We start from the raw sequence: 21,711 nt of genomic DNA on the forward strand, positions 1-21,711 counted from the left end.
GTTATAGCATGACTTTGTTCATCTTGGCCAGGAACCGTCAGATGCTCACGGCATTGTGAGCAAGCGCATTGTCATGTTGAAGAAGCCATGAGTTGTCCTGCTGCAGCTTTTCCCTCTTCTAGTGTAGTGACAGAAGCCTACGCCGCAGGAACTTTTGTAGACATGCCGGTTGATCGTCTGACCCGCATTAAAAGGGAAAACTTGTAGTTTACATTTGAAATCTATCTTTTGTGACACCAATCCTGGAACTTTTCTGATACACTAAACATAGTAAATTATTTCCGTATGAAATACAAAAAGACAGGTTCACATTTCATGCGATGATCCTTGTACAATGACGAGGGCATAGTTGAAAACTTTTAGAACTTGTTCTCTGAAACAGCGGCTTTGGAGAAAATAACAAAATAGAACACATTTAGCATTAGTATCATATTAGCACCAAAATGAATTCCTAGAATCTTGCAAAGTTCCTGAAAATATCTCCAGAACATAACTGAGATGCTTCATTACTGTGTTACCTAAGAAATGTAATGATTTGTTTATTATTAAATTAATCTTATTAAAATTAGTTTTAGAGCTGATTACACATCTGACGCACTAATCAATGATGTACTGTATACACTATATAATACTTTACCTTCCTCCAACGATGCTACCTTTAATGAATTAGCAAGGTGTTTGGATAATGTGTAATGCAATACCAGAATGTATGAGTCAAACACTTGCTGTGGTACTGTGTGACCCAATATCACATTTTTGTGCTATTCTAAATCTATATTACATTTTTATACAGGTACTCTATGGAACCCATGAGTGATTGCTAGATACTGTAGATGGTTTCTTACTCTGTCACTCATTAGGTATTAAACTGAGTTAAAGTTATTGTCATGGTCCTGCCGGTCCAGCCCTATCTGTGCAGGTCCCCGCACACCTGCGCTGATTGGGAGGCGCACACCTGCGCCTCGTCTGCAATAATTAACCCTGGTATATATAGGACTCAGTGGACGGTCTGTCTTTGCCAGATCGTCGCCATCCATGCTTTGTTCCTGCACTTCCGCATTCCTGACTCCGAACTCCTGTGTACCGACTGCCTGTTCCCTGACCAACCCCGTAAGCCTGTCGCTTCTGATTCTACTGCTCGCCCTGACTGACTCCCCGGTTTTTGACATCGGAATGAATAAAGACTCTCTTTCAACTGCCTTCCTGTCCACCGAGTCATGCATTTGGGTCCGCCCTAGTGTTCTGGTTATGACATAACAATCTGGCCAAGACTTTGACCCAGCCGACTCAAAAGCCATCCGCCGCTCATGACAAATCCAAGGTAGACGCCTGGCCGAGCAGGAGACTGCTCTTCAGGTGACTAATCAGAGACTTCAAGAGATCTGTGCCCGACTGGAGCCATGGCTAGCTTCCCAGGCTGGCGCCGCTACCGCCACGCCGACGGGTGCCGCCACGGTTCCTACCCCAGCCCAGGTTGTTCGACTACCTCGCCAGTCGCAGATTTTCAGCGGACCGGAGCTACTCCTCTCTCCCGGCCCAAACGCTTTTCCGGTGACTCTGGGAACGTCAGACCCTTCCTCGCCAAGTGTGATCTCCACTTCGAGCTACAGGCCTCCGCCTTCCCGACGGACTGCGCACGGATTACCTTCGTCATTTCCCACATGACGGCAAGAGCAGAGGCGTGGGCCACGGAGGAGTGGAGTCGCAACTCCGGAACATGCCACTCCTGGACGGCGTTCGTTTGCGCTATGACGCAGGTGTTCAGTACGCTGCGCTGGAACGCAAAGCAGCAGCGATGTTGATCATGCTACGCCAGGGACAGCGTCGCGTAGCTGATTACGCCATCGAGTTCCGCATCAAAGCAGCCGAAAGTCGATGGAACGAGGACGCTCTTCTCGACGCCTTCTTCCAAGGGCTCTCACCGCAGATCTGCAGCCACCTCATCGCCGTGGACCTGCCTACCTCCCTGGATTCACTCATCACCCTAGCTCTCAAGATCGACCAGAGGCTAGCGATCCAGGGACAAGTGGACGCATTAATCGGAGGAGAGCCAGGAGCGTCCGCCCCGCCGGCTTCCCTGGTATCGATGCCCACACCTGCGACAGAGCCTATGCATGTTGAAGGACTCGATGGTCTGGCAGAGGCGCGTCTGCAACGCCAGTGAGAGGGACGATGCCTCTACTGTGGCCGCCTGGGCCACTTAGTAGCCACTGATCGCCCCCGTTGACATACAGGAATCGAGAGCCTCACCGGAGTTACCAGCAGTACCGTCCTGTTATCAGTACTTCAAGGAGGTCTTCTCAGAGGCGAAAGCCAAATCCCTGCCGCCACAGCGTCCGTACGATTGCGCCATTGAGTTACTGCACCTCGCCCCCTCGAGGGAGGGTCTTTTCATTAACAGGCCCGGAACACCCAGCCATGAAGGAGTACGTGGAAGAGTCGCGAGCGGCAGGACTCATCCGACCATCATCATCACCGGCTGGAACAGAATTCTTCTTTGTGAAGAAAAAGGACTGGGTTTCATCTTGGCGAGGGACAGATTGGAATGGATCCCAGTAAGATCGATGCGGTTCTCCAATGGCCCACTCCCACCAATAGTAGCGAGGTGTAGAGGTTCATCGGATTCGCCAACTTTTATCGCAAGTTCATCCGGAACTTCAGCTTCATTGCTGCCCCCTTGCACGCCCTCACTTCACCCCGCAACTTATTCGAGTGGGATGGGACATGTCAGGAGGCCTTCGATAGGCTCAAGTCAAGTTTTACCACAGCCCCAATACTCATAATGCTAGATACAGAGAGGCAGTTTATAGTAGAAGTGGACGCCTCAGACTCAGGAATGGAAGCAGTACTCTCCCAGAGGTGCGCTAAAGATGGAAGAATTCACCCATGTGCCTTTCTGTCTAAGAGACTGACTCCGGTCGAGCGAAATTACGATGTGGGCAATCCCGAACTACTGGCTGTCAAGACAGCACTGGAGGAATGGAGACACTGGCTGGATGGATCACAAGTGCCGTTTCTGGTTCTTACAGACCACAAGTACCTGGAGTCTCAAATACTCCAATGACCTCCAAGAGACTGAATGCTCACCAAGCCACCTCGGATATCGAGTAAAGGAGGCCTTGAGGGACTCTCCGGGTCCTGCCGAATGCCCTTCCGGTCGCCTGTTCGTTGTTCCTTTGCTGCGGGGGACGTCATTGAATGGGCTCACACTAACAGGACCGTTTGCCACCCGGGCATGGTGAAGACCCGCTCAGTCGTGGAACAACAGTTTTGGTGGCCAAACCTGGGGAAGCACGTAAGGGAGTACGTCAACGTATGTCCAAATTGTTTGGCCAATAAGACCTCTCGCCTGTGACCTATGGGTGAGTTACGGCCATTACCAATTCCCTCCCGTCCCTGGTCTCACATCTCCCTGGACTTCATCACAGGTCAACCCTGCTCCCAAGGAAACATTGTGGTACTTTCAGTCATTGACCGCTTTTCTAAAATGGTCCACTTTGTGGCAGCTCCGAAGATCCCATCCGCCAAGCAGGCGGCCCAGCTACTACTGGAGAAGGTCGTTCGCTACCGCGGCCTGCCAGTGGACATAGTACCGGACAGAGGACCGCAATTTTGCAGGTCCCTATATACCTGTGCTGATTGGAAGGTGCACACCTGCGCCTCATCTGCAATAATTAACCCTGGTATATATAGGACTCAGCGGACAGTCTGTCTTTGCCAGATCGTCGCCATCCATGCTTCGTTCCCGCAGTTCCGCATTCCTCACTCCGAACTCCTGTGTACCGACCTCCGCCTGTTCATTGACCAACCCCGTAAGCCCGTCGCTTCTGATTCTAATGCTTGCCCTGGCTGACTCCCCGGCTTTCGACATCGTAACGAATAAAGACTCTCTTTCAACTGCCTTCCTGTCCACCAAGTCGGGCATTTGTGTCCGCCCTAGTGTTCTGGTTATGACAATTATGTGTGAGAGTGCTTAACAGCATCTGTGGTACTGTATCACCTAGGTACTGTGATCCTGTTTTACTGAGGAGTTGATTACTGATTGCTTACAGACATGAAAATGATGTGTTGATATGCAAAGAATGCGGTGTTGTCGACCCAATGAGTGCAATGGAATCCCATGGCATATGCTTTATGCCAGTGACCTGTACCCACAGTCCTCTTGTCAAGAAAATATGGATTGAGGACTTGAGGATTCACTGCCTCAATCATAAAACTAAAATGGATTTCTTGTCCCCATGAATCCCAGGCAGAACCGCACAAGTCCTGTGCTGATTTCTGTTGATGCGACACATGTTAACATGGTCAAAGCTACCTTGCCAGGCACAATGTCAAAACAAATAGCTGAAGAAAGCATTGATGATGCAGAATTGCAGGCAATGATTCAGAATATGCATCATGACTGGCCTGAAGCTTTATGTCCACAGTATTATCGTGTAAGGTTGCAGCCACGTGACATCATTGGTATAGTCCTCAGACAGAGTTGATACTTTTGTTCTTAAGGATAGAAGACATAATGCCTTACATTATTCATACAGAGACAACAAAACTTCAAACCAAATTCACATAGTAACAGAGACAATTTGGGCATTATGAGGGTAATATTCCAAAATGTTCTCCATTAAAAACATTAACATCCCAGATAGAGATGAAAAGTCTTAAACTAAACGAAAACTAATGCAAGAGCTGTATCAAGAATTGGTCCAAACAGATAGAACGCCAAACTGACACTATCAAGGGGTATGTATTAGAAAAATATAGTATTCTACTGGGGGAACCTAGGGAAAATTCCATTGACAGACAAATATTGCGATACGTCACGTTGGTTACAGCCATACATTTGTAGTTAGTGTGTAACTGCACAACATAACATTTGCATTAGATTCTACATCACCTGAAAATGAAAACGTCAGTCAGTTTACACGAGTATCTATCGTATCAATTTCCACTGAGAATTATTATTGAAGAGGCAAAAATTTCATGGCTCTCTTTTCAATGAACTGTGTACAATGTGTAGACAGTACACTATTTTACTATTCTCTGGTGATGATACAAATTTTGATTATGTGATACAATGTGATAGACAGATCATGACAATAATGATATAGCCTGACTTCTATTGCCAATTTTAACTTAACATTAATTCTTGCCCCTGTGTCTTGTCATCATCTTACACTGAGCTCTTTCTAATGTTTTAGACACAAGAGAATGTTAGATTATTCTGTCCATATACAGCAGGGGTCACCAACATGGTGCCAGCAGACACTCAGAGCCCCCAAGGGCACCATAAGCAGACTTGATCAAAAAATAGCTCACCAGTGATGGGAAGATCTGATTAGGATCTAGGAGTGTTCTAGAAATGCTTATTTGAATCTGGAAACATTGGCTGAGATTTATAGAAATAAAAGTTTCATATTGACATTTATCGGGTCCTCTCCTTGATAAATCATTGTTGATAATTATTGTGAGAAAAAAATAATATCCCTCTGTTAACCAAGCAGTGTTCCAGGTTATCTTAAATGGTACAACACTGGTAAATAATCGCAAATGCCAAGTCGGTAAACTGGAAAAGGGGCCCTAATGTACCATGTGAAAAAATCCAACGAGTTAACAGAGGGTTAATGCAATCACAGTCTTCACAAGGGAATATCAATTAATTATTATTTAATAATAAATTATGTAAAATTAATTCATAATATAAGTAAATTTGTTATTTCTGAAGGCTGGATCAAGCTAGTAGTGCTTGACTCTTTTTCTCTCTCTCTCTCTCTCTCTCTCTCTCTCTCTCTCGTCTCTCTCTCTCTCTCTCTCTCTCCTCTCTCTCTCTCTCTCTCTCTCTCTCTCTCTCTCTCTCTCTCTCTATATATATATATATATATATTTCAATGCCAAGTTGCAATACAGTACATACGTGTGTTGCTTGGTTGCGAATCCATAGGAATCATAATTTTGCCTCGTGTTCCTCTCCTGGCAGCCAAAGATCTTTCCAGAGTAGAAATACAACTTGATGCTTCATCACCATCTGCTCCTATAATGTTAAAAAAAACAAACAAACAAAAAAGACAACTGCTATAATGTAGTCATAAGTCATGTTTGGATCGCAAGATAATTGTATGTGTACCTTCAATTTCTAGTTTGACTTTAGAACCTTCCCAGAGAAAATGTTTTGTAATCTTAAATAAAGATGATTATCAAAGATGATATAGGATTACAAAAGATGGATATGGCTTTCATGTCAATGTGGTACCTTTTGGAAGTTTACTATAAGGGTTTCAATAGACCCAGCTCAGGTTAAATGAAGAGCAAAATATACAGAAATACACTTGTAACCTGCACCTGATTGGCTACTCTTGCTGCCCATTTGGCTCTCGGATTGGCTGTGGGCAACCTGGGGAAGGTCCTGGCAAGCCCGGATGGGAGAATCGTGTCCAGATGGGGCCACACTGGGCGCTTTCTCAATGTTCTTCATCTCCATCTCCTCATGATGAATCCAGAGGTCAGGAGGTCGTAGATCCTTTTGGCTGCCCTTCCTCTTATTGGCGCTGTGGCTTGCTCTTTTCCTGCAAAAGGGTGACCAAAAAGATACAGGTGAATGAATGTGGATGTACAGAATGTATAGTGGAAAAGATAGAAGTGAATGATATGAAGGGATGGTCAGCTAAATATGACAAAACCCACACCATCTGGATCTACAAGAGCAAGTCAAAAAGTAATGAGCCCAGTTTAAATAAACATACTAATAATGTATTATTTTTCTTCCAGAAATGCTCCCGTACATAACTAAAATACAGGGTTGCAGGTTTATTTTACTTTATTTCCTTGTTTAAGCCTGTCCTCTCCCTACTGATACACATTTTCGAAAGGTTGCCAAATGTGTATGGGAAACCTGCAAAAAAGCCTCTTGTTCTCCGTGAGTGTCCAGGATCAAAGTCAAATACATTTATAACAGAGTGCTTTATAAGTGCTTTTTATCTCTTAAAGGCCACTGTCGTAGGAGTCTAACACACTTGTCTCTGTAACAGACAGTTTGAGTACATCTAACAATCTTTCAAATTTAAATACTGCACCACAACTTGGATCATAAACATACTAGTGAAATAAAATAAATGACCACAAGCCAAAAGATTACAAAAAAGTGACTACATTACCTGTAGCTCAGAACATGTTGACAATTCTTTATTTCTTAAAAAACTTTAACAAGAGCAGTTGAAAGTGGGCATATAAAATATTTTATTGAAATGAACAATGAATCAAAATCTTATCCGAGCTTATCCCAGCTGTCAATGGGCAGGAGGCAGGCTACACCCTGAACTGGTTGCTCTCAGGCAGGGCACATAGAGACAAACAGCAACACTCACAATTACACCTCGGCGCAATTTAGAGTGTCCAATTAAAGTTGCATGTTTTTGGGATGTGGGAGGAAACCGGAGTGCCCAGTGAAAACCCATGCAGGCACGGGGAGACCATGCAAACTCCACACAGGCGGGGCAGAGATCGAACCCTGGTCCTCAGAACTGTGAGGCCAACTTTTTACCATATATATATAAAATTTGTTCTGCCAGTTGACCATAGAAAGCTGTAGGCCTATTGTATGGATGATACATAACGTTGAATTTTATATGTGAGAGTAATATATTATATTTAGCCTGAAGGCATTATTGTGAGTTATATAGTCAGTCATATATTTCTTCCCATCATAAATTAAATGGGCCCACATAATTATTGTTGAGTGGAGTAAAGATGGTTACAGGTCAGAGAGGTATCTTCTCTTCAACGCCCACTGAAACATCATTAATTTAATTAAAAGATATGCTACTGGCTGACTAACTACTCTTAACAAATCATATTTTGTATCACTTTGTCCAGGAAAAAATGACTTACTATCTGTAAAAACAGCAAAGGAAACAAAATGTCAAGTGAAACATTGTGAACAACATGTTGGATGAAAGTAGCTTACCCGCAGATTTAAAAATAATACAGACAATGATGATACATTGTAATCCTGATGAGAATGAAAACGACTTCAACAGAAAAACAAACAACATTAGAGTGAAAAAAACTCGAACTCTGTTTCGGTATATGGAAACATTAATTTGAGCTAGTGTAAGAATCAGGACCAATTATTAGCCATTACTGTGTTACGTTCATGTATGCTCACTGACATCACAAAGATAAAAATCAATGTCTTACTTGCGCTGTTGGGCGGAGGAGCGTCGTGTACAGATAAGTGCCACAATGACGACTACAACCACAGTGATGGCTCCCACAGAAACAACGATAATGACCAAAAGATTACTATTATTTTGTGGGGTAGCACTGCCGTGGGGTGGATGCATTTGACCAATGGGAGACCCTGAAAAAGAGAAAATACATGTTAATAGAAAACCCTTGAGAATTAATGTAAATACTGCTCTTGCCACAATTACAAGAGCAAATAATTTTTTACATTTTAGAAATTCTGAACGTAGAGTAGTTGCATGATGCTAATGTATTCAAGTAACTGAAGCTTTTCGCCTTGCTTTTAACATCTTTATGTTTAGTCTGTGAGTATGATAATGGACCTGAAAATGCTCCAAATAAGCTAGTGGACACCTTGCCTGGCAGCTCTTTATCATAATTCCCTTTGTGGAGGTATCTACAGACCCTTTCCAAATTTGTATATCTTGAAAAAGTTCATTTATTTCCATAATTCCATTCAAAAAGTTAAACTTCCACAGATGATTCAGGCTCCACAAGGTAAACCATTTCATTTATGTGTGTACCTAATTTGGGCTTCCAACTCACAAACTCCACAAAATCAGGAATTCGAAAAACAATTTCATAGTGTGAAGAAATCAGCGTATTTTTGCGGGCCATAAATGTTTTAATCTGAGTGTCACGCTGTAATCATCTACTCTTCTCAAAGCAACTGCTCAGGTTCCCCGAGGTGTCATTAATATATTGCTTAAGTTTGGTTCAATTGTCTCAGTTGGGTCTGATATGGAAAGAGGAAAGACTTGACAACTGACCATCATTGATAGACTGGATAGGATGGGTAAACTACAAAAGTTCTTAATTAAGGAGGCTGGCTGTTCACAGAGTACTGTGTCCCAGCATATCAATGGAAAATCTAGTGGAAGGACAAAATGTGGCAGGAGAAGTTGCACCAGCTAAAAAGAAGACCGTGGGCTTCAGTGGGTTACAAAAAAGAAAAACTTCAGGAATCCAGCAAAAATTACCCCCTGTCCATACCGCTGGAAGCAGCACAACCTGCGTTTGACTGGCCAGTCAACTTGGCGAAACTAAACTTAATTTAGAATCTACGGAGCATTATCAAGAGTAAAATGAGGGGCACCAGACCCAAACACAAAGAAGAACGGATACTCTATGTATAGAGTGAATGCAAATAGTAAGTAAATGTGACAAAATGTAAATTTTTTGTCAAACAATACATTACAAACAATAATTAAGTTGTGTAAGAGTGGGACAGACGGCGAGGTGATGGTATCGAGGATATTCACAGTCATAAATTGACTTGGCCTTTTGAGCAGTTAGAGGAAAAAAGAAAGAGATGAAGAAGAGAGAAAGAGAGGAAAAACAATAGAAACCAGATGGAGAGATATGAAAGCCCATTAGAGTGACAAAAAGAGGGTCACCAGAAAAATAAAGCAAGAAGCAGTTCAAAAACATTGAAACTGGAATGAATGGATAGATGTAATAAAAGTGTAGCACTAGGTAGAAGACAAATGAGAAGGGACAGAGAATAGACAGTAATGACTGTGACACAGAGAAAAAAAGACTGTTCTACCTCTTTCATGCTTTACCTGAACCCTTCGTCTTTCTAAAGTCAGTTGTCTCGCTCAGTGAAAACTACAATCAATCACAACTTACAACTGAAGCAAATGGGAGCTCTCAGGTCCTGAAGACAAGATTTCATCAGCTTGTAGTCTTAAAGTGTTTCTATCTTTCATTCCGCACTTAAAGTAACAACATGTAGTAAATGTAGCCACATATACAGGAGGTGTGTGTGTTGGAAAATTCACAATGGACTCGGACCAATATTAAAATCAAAGTTCCCAATTCACACTTGTCAATTTAGTACAATCACTAAAACATTTAATTACTCAAAAATGTTGGGCAACTCCCATCACTTTTTTACACATTCATTTTCTACTACTTAAGGAACCTTTTTTAATATTATAAGTGCATCAACTTTACTTCATGTATGGTAAATACATTTGACCCATATAATGAATGGTTTACCTTTGAAAGTTGGTCTTGATCAACAAAAAAATTGCAGAAGTTAAAAAACACCATGTGTCTAAAAAAAAAAAAAAGTAGAGGCTTCCCCAGCTGTCTTTTGGTGAGAGGTGGGGTCGGACTTGGACTGGTCCCCATGCAGTCACAGGGTGCCAACCCTTTCTCGTGCACAACGCATACGAAAAAATGTCCATTTACACGAATGTGTAATTTAGTCTAAAATTAAAAGACTTAGACATGTGCAGATTGTGGAAAAAAAGGTGGAGTACTCTCAGAAAATCAATATAATTACAGGAATGACATGCAAAAAGTCCACACCAGAGAACAGTCAATGTATAAAGTGAAAAATATAAAATATACTAAATATACTAAGCAATACACGTTTGCACATTTTACCTAGTAAGCTAGTCAAGTTAATTTAAAGAAGGTGTAACATGACTTAATTTTTTTTTTAAATATATCACAGAGGTTTGAAGATAGACTCAATGATGCAAACGCTCGAAGAGAGAACAATGTAGTTCTGAATTGTTGACGAATAGTAAACTCTTTTTCACCATTTCGATTCTATAAATATTTTAAGTGTGGCTAGAAAATTTGCCCACTTTCTGGCATGAGTTGGCCCTTCCCTGATTGCGAGTTACTTACTAGGGTAATTTCTACCGCTACCGAATGAAGTTAGCTGGCAAGGGTAAGGAATTCCAAGCAAGGCCCAAGATTTGCCGAGGTGGCCTTGCAAAGAATAAGTCCTGTTGGAATTCCTTCATTTTGATTCTTTTAATGTCTGTTTGGTGAGCTTGTCCCCAAATAAGAGTGTTGATAGACTTTCCTTTGAGTATTTACCTTACCAAAGCCTTGGTCAAGAAGAAGTATGCAATACATTGGAGTCCTTCCTTCTTACTTCTCTCATGAGATCCAGAAACGGAGTGACTCTCAATTCAGTTCACTCTCAGTTCCTGGTTCCTCAGCAGCTCCTCATCTAACTGGTTCTGGTTCCGTGGGGTCCATGTGTGTGTGTGTGTGTGAGTATGTGTTCATAACAGTGTGGTCTCTGAGATCTCTGGATGGCGTAATTTATAGAACAGCTTGATGTTATTATTTAAGTTCCCAGGTGTGATGTACAGCGAAGAAAATGAATATTTGAACACCCTGCTATATTGCAAGTTCTCCCACATAGAAATCATGGAGGGGTCTGACATTTTCATCGTAGGTGCATGTCCACTGTGAGAGATAATCTAAAAAGCAAAATCCATAAATCAAAGTGCATGATTTTTTTTAACGATTTGTGTGATACAGCTGCAAATAACTATTTGAACACCTGAGAAAACCAACATTAGTATTTGGTACAGTAGCCTTTGTTTGCAATTACAGAGGTCAAACGTTTCCTGTAGTTGTTCACCAGGTTTGAAAACACTACAGGAGGGATTTTGTCCCACTCCTCCACACAGATCTTCTCTAGATTAAACACGTTTCTGGGCTGTCACTGAGAAACACAGAGTTTCAGCTCCCTCCAAAGATTTTCTATTGGGTTTAGGTCTGGAGACTGGCTAGGCCACGCCAGAACCTTGATGTACTTCTTACAGAGCCACTCCTTGGTTTTCCTGGCTGTGTGCTTCGGGTCATTGTCATGTTGAAAGACCCAGCCACTCCGATTGAGACTGTCATGTTTAGCTTAATCCATTTTCTAATCATTGCTCCAATAGTGGACTTTTTTCACCAAGCAGCTTGGCAATTTCTCCGTAGCCGTACAATTTTTTCTCTTGTGTCTTTGTACAGCTCTTTGGTTGTGTGTGTGTATATATATATATATATATATATATATATATATATATATATATATATATATATATATACGGTCATGCTGTCCTTCAGCAGAAAAAGAAAAAAAGAACTGCTACAGAGGGGTTCTTCAAACAAGTTCAAATTTGAAGACCACAGGTCAAATCGCAGTGACTGTCACATTGCTGTGACCTGATGCAAACGGTCAAACAGTCTCTCTCCTGGTAGTTTCACAGTGAGAGAAAGCTTAGCAATATACAGACAAAGACCTGTTAAAGATGAAATATAGTCAACACAAGGAAGGAGCCGTTGCCCTCAGAAACCTGGTATCCAAGTGTAGGAGGGCTCAGGTCAGAGGGGATAGATTTCTGATCGCCTCTGGCAGTACCAGCACCGACAATGCCGACAAAACATTTGTCTCCAGACACACTCAGACACGAGCAGGTGCACCCACACACACACACAAATCAGACCATTCATGAAAGCCCCACAGTGATATTCTTAAAATAATAGCTACAGACGTTGACTTCTGACCTCCATGCTTATTTTGAAGTAAGTCCATAAAAATAAGGTTATATGGTACATTTTCCAACCCTACCATGCCTACCAACCTACTGGCTGTATACCTCCAGTAGTTACTGTGATCATGAAGCTTAATATCAATGTAGTGAATTAAGTCATGACTATATTGCCAGTTTAAAACTAAACAAAATCATTACTGTCACAAGTATCATTAGTGAATATGTTATAATAAAAAAAGATCACCCACTGTCAGCATTGCAGAAAATTATGTATATTGGTATGGTATAGTTAAAAAGTACATTCTCAATAAAAAGGAAATGTTAGAAAAATAACTATTGTAATAAATGAGTCACAAAAACATTTTTTTGAGAAAACAAGAGCTCGAACATCACTACGATTATAGTACGCCATATGGTGTTGATATTTTCGATCCATTTTTGGTAATCAATGTTATGGTTTTTCAGGTTGTACAGTTCACAATATGTTCCTCCATGATGTTTTGTAATGATAACGATGACGCATAAAAATGTGATGTGCAAACAAAACAATGCTGATTAATTAGGTCCATCCATTCTGAAAACCTCTTATCCTTGATTCGTAACGTGGGGCACTGGAGCCTATCCTAGCAGCTTCAAGGGAAAGGCGGACCACACCCTGAAATGGATGACAGCTAGTTGCAGGGCACATACTGACACAGACCGCCATTGGCAGTCACATTCACACTATTACTGAGTGGGAACTGAACCCAAGCTCCCCATACCAAAGTCAGGTGAGTGTACAACTACCAGTGATGCTGTTACAAAGTAATGCGTAGTTAAAAAATTGTGGTTTGGTGACATCATAAATAACATAAAAATTTTTCTTTATGTATTAGTCAGATTAGATTAATTTGATGTAGCTGTCAATAGTTACTTTTTTTATTCACGAGAAGCAATGTTACATGATGTGCGATGTCTTTGAGGCATGTGTTAAGTCAGGAAGGGCGTGTGTCGGCAAAGCACAGACTGGGTCTTGCTTCACTTGGGGTGGACCCGTAAGTGATGGTGTCTGAAGCCTCGCTGCCTGGATGCACCACACAGTCGATTTGCGAAGCGCTTCAGGGATTGCCGCGAGGTTTCACAGCAATTTAAATTAGAGATCAATCGATTATCGGCCGGCCTAATTATCAGCACTAATATTTGGAATTTCTACATATAACGGCATCGGTATTTTTTTCCAATCTGATGTGCCACTCTCAATAAATTAATTTAAAACTGGGTTTTTTCGGTTCTGACAGAGCCATGTTCTCACTCACTCCTGCCTTCATGGTTTCACCCACAGTTCCATCTGATTGGTTAACCAGCCACAGTACAGGTAAGGGGCCGAGCCCATCTAAAGTGGAAGCTCTCCCCGAAGACACATGGTGGGGATAGAAAATGTTTTCTCGTGTGCAAGACCTCTATAGAACAAAACTCACATGTCGAAGGTGTACGCAGAAAACTCTCCCAAAATTGTAACAAACATCCCCATGTTCTAGGTCTCACAACGACTACTAACATTACTACGAACACCAGAGTAACGTAAGAGCGGAGTAAACATTAGTAATGTCTCTGTTAGCCCGAAGCATCTCGAGATATGTCCAAGAATTACTTGAAAGAAGGCTGTTGATATTGGTATGGAAACAGTCTGTGATAGCAAAAGCATGTGTGTACTGTAACTGTCAGAAAATGTTTTATTTATGAAAACTATTTTGTAAATGTCGGCACGGTGGTTCAGATGGTAAAGCGTTGGCCTCAGAGTTCTGAGGTCCCGGGTTCGATCCCGGAGCCGCCTATGTGGAGTTTGCATGTTCTCCCCGTGTCTGCGTGGGTTTCCGGTTTCCTCCCACATTCCAAAAATATGCAACATTAATTGGACACTCTAAATTGCTCATAGGTGTGATTGTTAGTGCGGCTGTTGAAAATGGATGGATGGATATTTTGTAACTGTCTCAAACTTTTTATTGTATTTAAGTTGAGGATTTGCAAGGCCTTCACTCTGTGTTCCGGTTCTGAGTTGCTTGTGGGCGGAGTGTCGGGAATTGCATGTGCAAAAAAGGGCTGGCAAGAAACCGCATTGATGCGAAGAAATGTCTCTTGCACAGAAATGTATCTAAAATTGGACTAACCACTCTTGAAACTGCACATTTTTCACAGTGACTTGTTGGTCGTATCCACCGATATAGGAATATATGCTGATTACTGTGACAATACAAATAAAGCATCAGTTGGAGATTGGCTTCCTGTTAATTAAACAAGAAACTTCGGGAACAGTTATGGTGCGCAAAACACTTAATTCACTTGTTTTATTGGAGAGAAGCACGCTAAGCCACAGGCTGATTTGCTTTTACTGTAAAATGAGCTCACTGGTCTCACTCTAAATGCTCAGCAGACACTGTATGAAAAACTTTACAGCTCATTACAGATCAGCTCGTAATGCTCAGGGAGAAATAAACACAAGCGGCAGCTCAGCTAGCTCGGGGTACCTCCGATTTGTCTGTGAATCACCTAAAATAGTGCTGTTAATGACATGGATGTGGAAACAGTCAGTGTTTGTATCAGCATGTGCGTTAGAGTAAGAAATTAAATTCAGTCTTGTTTTCTTGCAAGGAAGTATGGTGAGATGAAGGCTGATTAGTTGTTAGGGTAATATCAGATCGCTGTTCCTGCTCTAAATGCTGGGCAGGATCAATGAGAGTACACGTGTTATGCTGAGAATACTACGTGTTTGCGTGAAAGACATTAACAACTCTTCAACTCATGAGCACTAATGTTGCTTTGATCTTTCAGATCCTTTGATCTAAAAAAATAAGTGAAGATGAGAGTCTATGGGCTGTTTAGTGTTTAACAATTGGTTTAATCTCTTGCAACAAGGCTGTTGATGAAATTGATATAGAAAGTGAGAAACTACTATAGTAAGAAGTATATATGTAAGAGATTAAAATCAGTGATTCTGTAATTTATCTGAACAAAATGGTGGAACATTTTAAATACTGCGTGAGCTCATTAAATCCCTTTAGGCTGTTTGTGTTCTGGCGGGAATTTTAATACAGTCAGCAACTATTATGCTTTTCATGAAGCTGTTGTAATCCCCCCTCCATGTTCTGAGCCACTGATCCTCAAGAGCGTCACGAGATCACTGGAGTCTATCCCAACTATCTTCAGGCAGGAGGCTGGGTCCACCCTGAGCTGGTTGCTAGCCAATCGCAGGGGGCAGAGAAACAAACAACCATTGGCACTCACAATCACACCTGCAGGTAATCTAGACTCTCCAATTAATGCATGGTTTTGGGATGTGGGAGGAGCCACGGTCCTCAGAACTGTGAGGCCAATTCTCCAACTAGTCACACCACCAATCTTTCAGCTTTCGTCATGCTAATTATTATTAATGTAGCACCATAGTTTTGAATGACAGGTTCAGATTCAACAGTCTGTCTGTCCGTCCATCTGTCTGCCCACCCATAAACTAAAAATCTTTCAAGAAGTGTACTGAGAATGGCTATCTGGCATTTCATGTCTTGAAGTCGTTCATTTAATGTGGCTTTTACTCCATGCATTTTTTTAAGCTTTTTCATTTTGATTACATTATTATTTAAATTGTGTGGCGTACATTATCAAGGAATGGGTATGTTTCGGCAAATGCTTTGTGCACTGTGGATACGTGATATTCTTGCCACTTGAGTGTTGCAGAAAGTAAGTAAAAAGTTACTTTTTTCTTACTTAGCTACTTTTGAAATCAAGTAATCAGTAAAGTATTAACAGTAAAAACTGTTAGTTTTTCAAGGTAACTGTGGCAAAACTGAACACTAACCATCAGTGACTGATTAATTTGATTTTAAATCTTTTATCTCCCACCAGACTAACCACAACAAGGGAAAATGATGCAAATAGATTGTAAATCATCTATATAATGCATGCATATAGTGCATATGCAGTACATTTCAAAGCATACACAAACACACACATTTAATGTAACAGTTAGTGCTCATCTCAATGCCAGCAGGGCCAATTTACAAAAAAATGTTGTCCACATTGTCCAGTAACTTCTGTAGGTTTTACCGTTTATACTGCTCCTGTCAATCGGGTTGCTATCGGATGGCCAGAAGGCGTGGTCTCCTCCTCGACCTGACAGAACCAAACAAAGCAGAATTTTAGATACATTAAAATTCTGAACACACATTACATTGCAGTAGACATTACATTGTCTACTGTTTCTCCGGGTCGTGTCGTGGGGGAAGTAGCTTCAGCAGGGATACCCAGACTTCCCTTTGCCGAAACCACTTCTTCCAGCTCTTCCGGAGGGATCCCAAAGTGTTCCCAGGCCAGCTGAGAGACATAGTCTCTCCTGCCTGTCCAAGGTCGTCCCTGGGGTCTCTTTCTGGTGGGACATACCTGGAACACCTCACCAGGGAGGCGTCCGGGAGGCATCCAAATCAGATGCCCAATCCACCTCATCTGGCTCCTCTTAATACAGAGGAGCAGTGGCTCGATACTGAGCCCCTCCCGGATGACCGAGCTTCTCACCCTATCTCTAAGGGAGAGACCGGACACCCTGCAGAGGAAACTCATTTCAGCCACTTGTATCTGGGATCTTGTTCTTTCGGTCACGACCCACAGCTCGTGGCCATAGGTGAGGGTAGGAATGGAGATCGACTGGTAAATTGAGAGCTTCGCCTTTTGACTTAGCTCCCTCTTTACCACAAGGGACCGATACAAAGTCCCCATCACTGCACACGCTGCACCAATCCGCCTGTCGATCTTGCATTCCATTCTTCCCTCACTCGTGAACAAGACTCCAAGATACTTTAACTCCTCCACTTGGACAGGAACACCATCCTTTTACGACTGAGGATCATTGTCTCAGATTTGGTGGTGCTGATTCTCATCCCAGTCGCTTCACACTTGGCTGTGAACCGCTCCAGTGAGAGTTGGCGATCACAGCTTGATGAAGCCAACAGAACCATCATCATCAACCATACCGTTAGCAACTACACAACGTAAAAAGGAAGGATGCCTCAAAAAAATGAAACTAGAAGTAAAACTTCAGATACTTTTGATCCGTATAGCTAGAGCAAGGCTAAGATAGTGTAGGAGTGTTAGCACATTAAATTTAACTCAGCTGGGAGGGGGGGAGTGTCAATTCATTCCATGTTTGAAACCAAAATATTGTTATATTGAATGCAGCAGGTACACAGACGTCATATAATCACTACAGGGGAGCTTCAAATTAGGAATAACGTCTTGTACTGTCTCTATTTTTTTGTGATTGTTCTTTAAAAGTGCTGCAATGCTTTGAGTGATCTGTGCCCCCCCCCCAAAAAAAAAAAGTACAAATCACAAACTGAAAATAATTTTTGACAATCATATGTGGGAGTGGGCATATACATCTGTGAAACATCCATACATCCATTTCTTGAAACACTTAATCCTCACTAGGGTGTGTTTGAAACAAATTTAGCTTTTATTTAATCATTATTTATATTGTACTGGAAATAACGTTATTTTAATAATAAATAAAATATTAATAATAATTAATAAATGCTTATTCTTCCATTTAAGCCTGTCTTTTTTTATTTTGGTTTGTCAGGTCCATTGTTGCACCCAGATAATGCATGCCAATCATCAAAAGGGATACACAAATCTGAGTATATGTATTTTAGTATTGGTTGGAAAAATGTTGATTTATTTTGACTTTTTGTTTTTTTTACTTCAGTACATTAATGAGTGTAGACTTCTGTACTTTTACCTAAGTAAGGGAGTAGTTTCAGTATTTTTACTTTTACCAGTGGTTGATTTTTGGTATCAGTATCAGTAGTCCTTGGTAAAGTACTTCCATCCATCCATCCATCCATCCATCCATCCATCCATCCATCCATCCATCCATCCATCCATCGATTTTCTTGGCTGCTTATCCTCACAAGGGTCGCGGGGAGTGCTGGAGCCTATCCCAGCTGTCAACGGGCAGGAAGCGGGGTGCACCCTGAATTGGTTGCCAGCCAATCGCAGGACACATGAAGACACACAACAGTCGCCCCCACAATCACACCTAGGGGTAATTTAAAGTGTCCAATTAATACATTTTTTGGGATGTGGAAGGAAACCGGAGTGCCCGGAGAAAACCCACACAGGTACGGGGAGAACATGCAAACTCCACATAGGCCTAGCCAAGATTTGAACCCCAGTCATCAAAACTGTGAGCCCAAAGTTTTACAGTTGTGACACCGTGCCGCCTCATAAAAGGGTAATTGAAATTATTGAACTGTTAATCAATTTGTACGAAATATAGTCACATAGCATGACACATGAAAACATACACCACTGTCTGCTATGTTCTTTCAGTTACTCTTGTGTTATTTAAGAAAAAGCTCCGTTGTTAGTCGCATACCCCAATTTGCTTTGTTTACTGTGGCTGATGAAGAAAACCTGAGAGAAGAGCGTCAATTAAGTGTGAGCTAATTTCAGCTATTTTTCATTGTCTCTGATATGTTGGCATGAATAATGACAAAAGGTTTTTTATCGACTGCCTCTTATTCCTTCTCATTTAAAGATTTTTTTCCAACCTGTGGAGCTTTCTTCTTCAACTTCCTGTATATTCGACTTTTCCCTCTTTCATTTTCACAAATGCTTCATCACCTTCTTCAATGATGTCCTCTTTGTGTCCAATTACACTTTGCTTTATTATTTTCACAAGCTTCATCCTCCAGAACTGTCAGTCATTTTCCTGAAATACCTACCTTGATCATTGGCCATCTTGTCTGGATGTTCCACTGAAAAATGAACAGATTGTTTCAACAAAACAAATAAATAAAAGGAAAGGTGCACATTCATAGATAAAGCTTTATATTTTCACAGATGCTCCATATTTTCTAGTTTTGTCGACAGTGGAACAGCAGTAGGGCTTGAATGATTAATCAGCCAGCTGATTTAATCGTGCAATATTAAGCAAAAAGCAAAGCAAATTTATTTATATAGTGCATTTCATATACAAGGCAACTCAGTGCTCATTACATGATTAAAAGAATTCAAATATATAAATAAAACATTTGAAAAAGTACAATTAAAACAGCTTTTGGACAAGAAATGTCATTGAAAAGTGGAAGTACTCTAAAATTCATGACAAAACAAAAAGTTTTCAATCTGGATTCAAAAACACTTATTAGCCATCTTTTGTTCTATTAGCACTTTTCAAATCTGAAAAGTGGTTTTCTTTTTTTAAAAAAAAAAGTTATAGATGCAGCCAGCCATTTTCTGAACTGCTTATTGTCTCTCTTTACACCGTATATTTAAAATGCAATACATCTGAGAAAGGCAACTGTGGTCTTTATTTTTTAGTCAACACTACATAGCAAAATCATGAAATGGAAAATTGAAAGTAGTTTTAGAAAAATAACATTAAATCGCATTATGTGAACATAGTGTTCTGGCATAAACTTGACTCATTATGTTCCTTATATGCTGCATAGTGTTTGGTGTAAAGCTTTAGCATATATTTTTGTATGTGAAACGTTAAATACATGCTTGTAATTCATATCTGTATTGCTATTAGTGTTAACTATTTTCTTACCCACTTATCCTCACAAGGGTCACACTCACAACCACACCTGGAAGCAATTTATATTGCATGTTTTTAGGATGTGGGAGGAAACCGGAGTGCCGGAGAAAACCCAAACATGGATGGGGAGAAAATGCAAACTGGGGTCGGGATTGAACCCTGGACCTCAGAACTGTGAGTGGACCGCTTCACAGCTGCCCGGCTAAAATGCAGAGGGGTTGCGTCAGGAAGGGCATCCAGGGTAAAACTGTGCCAAACAAATGTGCATTCATCTGAGATGACGGGACAAGCCGAAAGGAAAAGAAGAAGAGGAGTAAAAAAGTGAATTTACTCAAGACATATTTTTTTAAATCAATCATCTGATTAATTTGTAAGTGGAACTTTACTCTGCTAATATCGGAATCGGCACTGACACCCCCCCCCCCAAAAAAAAAAAAAAACAACAAACAGTTGAGCCCAAATGGCAATAAATGCAACTACGTACATTAGTGTCTATTCTTACATACCTTTGGCTGTCTTAAAGTGCACTGGTTCGGACAATGGGCCAACTCCTTTGGCATTCTTAGCCTGGATCCGGAAGTAGTACACTGTGTCAAGGTTTAGATCAACAACCTGATGAGTCAGCCGGTCACCACTGATTGTTTCCATTACCCAGTCATCTATTGGGATGTTTTTGTCCAATGTATAGTAAAGAATATAACCTGCAACATATGAATACAATGAACATGCATTTATCAAACATACAACATAGGTTGGGGTTACCATGGTTGTGTGTCATGCTGTAAAATGTGTATTGCAAATCATATACCATATGCACTTTGAAAAGACACTCAAAATGAGACTTCAGACTTTTTCCTTCCAGGGACTGAATTTATTCATTTCAGTGTTTTATTTCTAAATATACTTATTTTAAATATACTGGAAAATAAGTGCCGAAAGCATGTGCAAAAACTGAGAATAATTTAGTACTGAAATGATGAGATACTACATGTAGCATTCAACTCATTTTCACATTCTCAGTTATTTTTTGGGCAGGGCTAAAAAGTATCCCAATGATGCAAATAGGTCGGAGGTTATTGGAGGAATAATTGTGATCATAATTATCATGCATCTGCTTCAAATAAAGAAATCCTCTGCTCTGCTCTAGATAACATGGCAGCCTCCTAACAGGAGATAGCAAGAACAAAAAAGTCTAATCATCAGAACTGTTAGAACTGCTGCCTGTTAAAGAAATGATGACCACACATGTATTCAGCAATCTTCCACACATGCACACGCACATGAACAAACATGTACACCTTGTTTCAAACTGTTTTGCTTGTCATCTCCTTTTTGTAACATCCACGTAAATAAGGGGCGTCTTAAAACTAAATAAATAGAGGTACTGAGGAGAAGATAATCAGAGAGTGCAGTGGTGAATTGTACGAGACAGTTCCTCTCCTCTCTCCTCGCGAGACTTGAACTGGTGTCTTTGCTTCCTTTTTTGTCCTGTTTAATGAATGTCTGATTGGTGAACCTGACAATCAGAAAACGCTGGTGCTGGATAAAGAGAAAAACATGGATGCAGGGATGTTTATATATTTATTTCTCAAATAAATGTTTTGG

General features: G+C 41.1%; 1 protein-coding gene across 1 annotated transcript in view; it reads right to left on the reverse strand.

The window, feature by feature from the left end:
- dcc (DCC netrin 1 receptor) overlaps positions 1 to 21,711 on the reverse strand; it is a 312,064-nt gene that overhangs the window by 45,988 nt on the left and 244,365 nt on the right. The window contains exons 21-26 of the mRNA XM_061802018.1: positions 20,613 to 20,807; positions 19,289 to 19,321; positions 16,614 to 16,679; positions 8,191 to 8,353; positions 6,337 to 6,560; positions 5,912 to 6,028 (exon numbers count right to left, since the gene is read on the reverse strand). Coding sequence (XP_061658002.1) covers positions 5,912 to 6,028; positions 6,337 to 6,560; positions 8,191 to 8,353; positions 16,614 to 16,679; positions 19,289 to 19,321; positions 20,613 to 20,807 — 798 coding nt within the window. The remainder of the gene's footprint in view (positions 1 to 5,911; positions 6,029 to 6,336; positions 6,561 to 8,190; positions 8,354 to 16,613; positions 16,680 to 19,288; positions 19,322 to 20,612; positions 20,808 to 21,711) is intronic.

Source organism: Syngnathoides biaculeatus, chromosome 17, assembly GCF_019802595.1.
Source record: "Syngnathoides biaculeatus isolate LvHL_M chromosome 17, ASM1980259v1, whole genome shotgun sequence".
Lineage (NCBI taxonomy): Eukaryota > Metazoa > Chordata > Actinopteri > Syngnathiformes > Syngnathidae > Syngnathoides > Syngnathoides biaculeatus.